Raw genomic sequence first — 6,641 nt, 5'->3', positions numbered from 1 at the left:
ATGCCTTCCCTGGGTAAGCCCTGCTCACCTTATCAAATAAACGGCTGGAAGGTTGTAGATCAGGGTCTGTGTTCAGGGCATTGCTTTAAGCATGTTGTTGTTATATCTATTCCAAGTGGAGTTTTTGCATGTTCTTAGAATTAAAGATGTGCTTAAGTGCAGGATAGGATGCTTATCTCAGGATAGGGATGAGCTGTTTTAGAGTCCAGATATACCCATGCATGGGTATTTTATTCTCCTCTTTGGCAATCGCTTTCTCTCTGTATTCTCGAGAGAGATGAAGCTAATATAGCTTCCTTCTATTTACTTGCTCCTGTCTCATAGCAACACCGTCGAGGTCATTGCTGCTCTCTTGTGACAGTCTTTTACATTAAAAGCGCAAGATGCAGTCTTACAGTGCCTGGGGAATTAGAGTTAAATTTCTTAACTAAGGAAAGAAACGTACAGGTTTAAATGTCTAAAAAGATCTGAAGTGGATAGCCATATACTGACATTCAGATTGTACTTGTCATCTATGTATAAACAATATATATCTCTCTGAATCTGTTGCCGGTATGAATTGAGGAATTGCTGCTCTCTGTGTAAAGCAGAAAACTGCATGTCGAAGTTCTGATTCTGCAAAGACTTGCCCGTACAGAACAATTTGCATAGTCACTGCCGTAGCAAAGGGCGTTCTACAGCTTGTCTGGTATTAATCTGTTCTGTTCATTACTCATGCTACTCTTAAAAGCCCAGTGAAATATAAGCATATTTGGAGTTCACAAAATTAAAATCTTAACACCTTTTCTCCTGCTGTATTTATGCTCCCCATCTTACTTCGTTCTGTGTGGAGCTGAACTCTGATCCATGCTACTTGACAGCTTTCTATACGTAAGGGGAAGCCAAACCTCTTTCTATCCCTAGAGCCTTTAACTGGCTTCCCCTCTCTGAGTTTAAAAGTTGCTGCTGCTTCTAGATGCGTGCTTCTTCCAAACCAGGGCACTCCAACTTGCGTATTTTTGGAGTACATCTCTAAACTTTAGACAGAAATTTTTTCACTGGAAACTATTTGGGTACCCAACTATATTTGTGGGTAAGGAAGATGCCCCAGAAATGTTTGCATCCATGTAGAAGAGAAGCTCCTTCCATCCTGATATGTGAGCTTCAAACTGGGCTAGTTACCACATGGTTAAATTCATTTAGAACAAACTGGGAGAACGTTGGACTCAAAACTACCATAGCTACTCTTTTGACAGCCACACTGCTGCATAGCATCTGCAGGCTAAACTGATGTTGCATGAGCTGGTTTGCTTATCTGGTGAAAGACTAATGTGTTTGGATGCTGCATGTTAGCTCATCCATGAAAACCAACAGTCCGTGTGCTTTCGGACTGTGCGAAATGTGAGATAATCTGATTTTAGCTTAACTTTGCTCCATTGCAGGCCAACAGAGTTTCCCTGTTCTTTTATCTCTGTAGACTAAAAGCACGCCATTGATTAAGTTACAAGAGCTAAGTTGTTGCATGGTAACTTAATCATGTACCTGAGCCCTCATGTACTTCATCAGCTATGTGCATCTAAACCAGCCCTACGAGTGGCTGCGCTGTGGGAAGGTTCTTAACTTCCTGGTGGTCTTAACTGCCACACCATGTTTGCACAGCATGCATGGAATAAAAAAGTGCTCAATACTTTGTTCTTCTGTTTGTGTTCAGTTTACCTAAGTTAGTCAAGAGAATTCTGCGTAGTTTGGAGAAGCACTGACTAGGAGCGGCCCAGGAGGTGATGAGGAAACGGGGACTTGTAGCGTTGTCTGATGCTACTGTCAGTGTACACTGGGAGACTCCTGTATTGCTTTGCAGCTGTGCATCAGAAACGCCTGTCTCTCTTGAAGTGTACCTTTTATTGACTCAGTCACAAAGGTGAAATAAAGATAGCTATTTGAAAGCCTGTGTTGTGATGGTTTGTGAAAGATTAACTTAATCTTCATTTTATTTCTAGCACAGGTGCCTTCATTTAAAGAGCTCAGTACTTACAAAGGCCTGTAACTTTCCAAAACATCTCAACTCCCTTCTAGATACTGAAGTCAAATGATAATTTATACCAATAATTTTCACATAGAGTCTTTTCTTGAAAAACATGGTCCTCTCTTCGCACATATTTGTCTGTATGAATAGCAAGTATGCTTTCACTAGCAAGTTAGCAATTACTTCTGTGGAAGATACTGGAAGAATTGAAAGTAAATTTGCAAAGCTGCAGCTGAGCTTTTCATAAAGACAGTGATCTCATTTTGAGAATAGAAGGGAATTCACCAAAAATAGTGTGAATAATTCTTCAGCTGAAATAACTCAAAAACTGCAATTGTATGCAGAATTATTTTTGCATGTTTATGATGTAAAACATTGCATACAAGGGATAATTATATGACATTTTCAAGAATAATGGAGTTTGGTATTTGCATTGCAGCAGTAACTGAAGTTTTCAGGTATCAAGACACTATTACACTGTGCATGTTGAATAAATGTAATGAGAGACAATTGCTCTGCAGAGAGCTTGCATCTTACTGAGGAAGAAAGTATTCTCATTTCAAAAAGAGAAGTAACAGTTTCTTGCTGAGGATCTGATGTTAAACCAAGTCTACGCTCGATCTTAAAGAAAAGAAACAAGTGGGTTTTTTAATTTTGTAAGTTCTCGTGTGCACTCACGGGTAAGTGAAATGCAGTGAAGAGTGGCAATCCCAAAAGCAAAGACTTTGGGCTTTTTCTTCTCGGTGAAATTCATTGCATCAGGAGAAGCTAAGCTTGATCACAGATTCTGGGACTGTTCTTGGAATTGCTTGTGAGTGAGGCCCATCTAGAGATGTCAGCCTGTTAAGTGCAGTGTAGCACGTGGTACAAAGCTGTATATATTTAGCAATCTGACACTCCGAAGGTGAGCTAAATTCTGGTTTTAATTAACATGTGATTAGCATAATTGTGTAGCTTTAAATTAGATACTACAGAAAACAGTATCTGAAGATTCAGAGGGTTTCCCTGAAAACAAGGTTAATAGCTTCTTCACAGGGTCTCTCTCCGCATACAAAAAGACTCATGAACTGTTCTCATGTCTGACTTAAGCTGAGGACTCTGGACTGTGTACTGATTAACTGTGAATTCTTTTATGTCATGGGGTGATGCAGATGTCTTGGCTTACGGCATGCACAAATTAAATCAACAAGGTTTTGCCTGTGACATAAACTGTAAAATACATCAACGGCACAGCACTGGCTCTGCTGCGCAGTCGGTAGCCCCCGGCAGAGGGAGCAGGCAGCTGGGAGCAGTTGATGTTTAAAGCACTCATGAGGCTTGTGAGTGCTTGCCAGTCAGTATCTGCAAACAAAGCCTTATGTGCAGGTAACTAAAAGATGAAGCAAAGTCTGGCAAGTGGGTCTGTACAGGTAATCGGCGACAAGCCCTGTTTTTCTTCTGTAGAGCAATAATAAGTACGCTAGCTTAATCCCTTTGAGGTGAGACTGCTTAGGATCTTGCTTGTAACATTGTTCTCCTTTGGGGGTTTTTTGTGCACCTATTCACATTATTTTAATGTTTCTCTTCTGCTCTTCCCCTTCCCCCTGTTTCAGTGACTGTATTTTTTGGAAATGTTGAATATCTCAGTCTCTTGATTTTGGTGGGAGCTTCTCCTTTCTGAGGTGAACTGTTGTGCTGGAATCTGCTGGGTGTTATCTCTTGAAAAGCTTGCTTTACAGACTGGGAGTGCAGCATATTCCTAGGGTAGGAGCGTGTTTGGTTTTCCATCACTTGCATGTATTTCTGTCTGCAAACAGCAATTCCCAAGTTTCCAGTCTTCCATACTTCCCACGCAGTTCATGAGATGTCCTGTTTAATTGTCTGCTAATCCTCCTCTCTTGGTTGAATTTTGAGAGCTGCTGATAGATGCTTTGTTTTACCATTGTCTTGTGTTTTGCCACCTGATATATCCTAAATAATTTACTTTTTCTCACCAGCTGTAGCAAGATTATAGGCTTCTTACAGCACTTCCTTTAGAACATAAATACACAACAGAGCTCTTGAACTTGGATTTTTGCAGCCGGGCTTAAGCTAATGAAGTTGGTGCTTTATACGAGTCACGTTAAAGACTCACTGCTTCATGGCTCCGTGGCTCATGCAGCGAGATTGTTATAGAGTTGTAGGACAACATGCAGGAAATGGTGTTTCCTTTGAGATTTGCCCTGTTAAAGGCAAAATGGTGAAAACTGAAGTCAGAGCTTTGCTTAAAGACCAAGAATGGCTTTGTGCTAATTGGGGTCTTGGCTGTCTTACTCATCAGCATGCTGGAAAGAAGCTGGACTGTGTCAAAAAAAGCATTTGCATAATGGTCTTCCAACTTTGACAATGAAATATAATGAGCTTTTTTCCCTTGTCTCACTTCTGACCCGAGTATGTGTCTGGATTTTACAGGATTCTGTGTGTGGTTTGTATCGTCATCATTATGACAAACTTCATATCCCTGTGACTTGAGAGATCTCTTGCCTGCCTGTTGGTTGCTTTCTTTTGCTTCCTGATGAAACCCTGGGTAGTTGATTTGAACAATAGAAGTTACAGAAAGGAGTTCCTGTTAATCTGAGACCTGTTACTAGATCTGTCATTTAGACGACTCACTTCAGGATGTCGAGGGAAAATGGGTTCTGTAGTAAGCATTTTGATTTTTTTGGTTAAATGTTGTGGTTGATTTTTCACATGAGGAAAATGTATATTGTTATCTTGAGAGAGCAAAAGCAGCAGTTGTGGAAGCGTGGATTTCCAAATCCTGTTTTTCTTAAACACTCTTCTACCAGTTACAGCCTCTTACTTAACTGTTCGCTGTAATCTTTAGAATAGACTTGTGAAACTGCAGTTGCTTGGCCTCGCAGGTATTGTAGCATCTATAGGGGATTTCTGCTCTGGTGTAGAAAATAACCACAAGTTACTTTGTGGCCCAGTAACACCTGGCTATTACCTGGCCTAAATAGCACCTGAAAGAGGTAAGTAGATAGCATCTGACATCTCTGGGGAAACCAGCTACAAACACCAAAACGTGCATTTTAAGAGTGTTTCATAAGGCTGGACAGCAAAGGTCATATTGGTGGGTAAAGGGTTGCATTTGGTTTAAAAGTACTGGGATGGGATGGTCAGCATTTGTAGGCGTACGCTGATCAATTTTATTTCTTGCCTATTGAAATTGATTATGTCTCCAACTTTCTTTCAGGGTTTCCACGGTCCTTATCCCTTCGGACAGTCTTAAAACACAAAAACACAAAACGGGTATCGAGAAGAGGAGAATTTAACAAAGAACTGACTTTTGGGGGAAGGGAGGGGGATTCATGTGCCAGACAGACACAACGTGGACCCCCCCCTTCTCTGCCTCCGTGTTCTGGATAAAGAAGAAAAAACAAAAGCCCACTAACTAAGACTAGTTGTTTCCAGAGAAAAATACAAAATCTAAGTACGCATGCGTGAATGCTGGATTTCAGGAGTGTTGTTAAATGCTATGAGGAGGAAAATATACCAACACCATGGGGTTTTTTTTAGAAATCATTCTCACACATAATTAGGTAGCTTAAAAAGTTTAAAAAATGAAAATGAAAAAGCCATCTTTAAAAAAAAAATATTTTGCCTACAGAGTGATTGTAGTTTGAGCAAATGTTTAATTTCTGTTTGTTTCTTGTTCATATTTTTTTAAATAAGGGACAGCGTGCATTTTTATGGAACTGTTATGTTTTGCTTGCTACCGAATGGGAATTTGCTTAGCATCTTCAGAGGTTTGTGCAGTGACTTCTTTTTGTCAGACATTTTTTAATGACAGGTTGGGTCTGCACCCAGCTCTGCATTTTTAATATCATCTGCTGGTTTTAGTTACCAACTTTTTAATCTTTTTTTTTTTTTCCTTTTGGTTTGGGTGTTGCTGTTAGTTGTCCTGCATGTCATTGGAAACCATGCTGAAGACCAGGTCTCAGTATCAAAGTTGGAGAGAGAGACTCTGGGACTTCTAGGATAAAATGGAGGGCTCATTTCCCTTCCCCTTGTACATGAAGTGCACACAAATACACACCCATATTAATAAGAAACAGATTTATTAAAGTTCCAGAGCTGTCCTATGTGGTTAGCATTTTAAAATACCTTTTTGTTAACTCTTGATGTACAGTAGCTGTGCCTAGAGCAACCAAGCAAGTGTATCAGTCTTGTGCCAAGAGGAAACTCTTTTTCTGTAGCTGTAATTCACTTGATAGTAGATGCAAAGTCATGGCCTTTTAATTTTGAATCTCCCATCTCTCTCTTATAGAGTATAATTTTGCATTCATTTCTCCTGTGATAAAGTATTAGCATAGAGGCTAATTGTTTGTGTTTTTGAATGCAGAGCATGAGTTAGCATCATCAGCTGGATTCCACTCTGTCGCCTTGTATTCATTCGCCTTTATTGTCCTGGCTTGTAGCTTCGTTGAGGCTCTTACCTTCTAAATGGGCTCTCCAGGGCTTGATATTAGAGGAGGAATTGCCTCTCTAAGGATTCGGGTTGCTCTGCTGTTTCTCCAATGTATTTTCCTCCAGTTATGGATTGGGAAGTCCAGTGTGAGGGGAGAGAGAATGGCCTCAAGTGCTGTGGTGGATTTCTAAAGTGCTGTGTCACCTC

At 40.3% G+C, this 6,641-nt stretch overlaps 1 protein-coding gene across 1 annotated transcript in view; it reads left to right on the top strand.

Annotated features, from left to right (window-relative positions):
- Nucleotides 1–5,768, top strand: part of LOC104083817 (chromosome unknown open reading frame, human C6orf106) — a gene marked incomplete at its 5' end in the record, with an annotated part of 9,630 nt that extends 3,862 nt beyond the window's left edge. The window contains one exon of the mRNA XM_009587454.1: nucleotides 5,220–5,768. Coding sequence (XP_009585749.1) covers nucleotides 5,220–5,255 — 36 coding nt within the window. The remainder of the gene's footprint in view (nucleotides 1–5,219) is intronic.
- Between the last annotated feature and the right edge of the window lie 873 nt (nucleotides 5,769–6,641).

This window comes from Fulmarus glacialis, unplaced genomic scaffold (genome assembly GCF_000690835.1).
Source record: "Fulmarus glacialis isolate BGI_N327 unplaced genomic scaffold, ASM69083v1 scaffold11771, whole genome shotgun sequence".
Taxonomy (NCBI): domain Eukaryota; kingdom Metazoa; phylum Chordata; class Aves; order Procellariiformes; family Procellariidae; genus Fulmarus; species Fulmarus glacialis.
The sequence above is the reverse complement of the archived record's forward strand: the minus strand, read 5'-3'. Positions and strand labels throughout refer to the sequence as shown.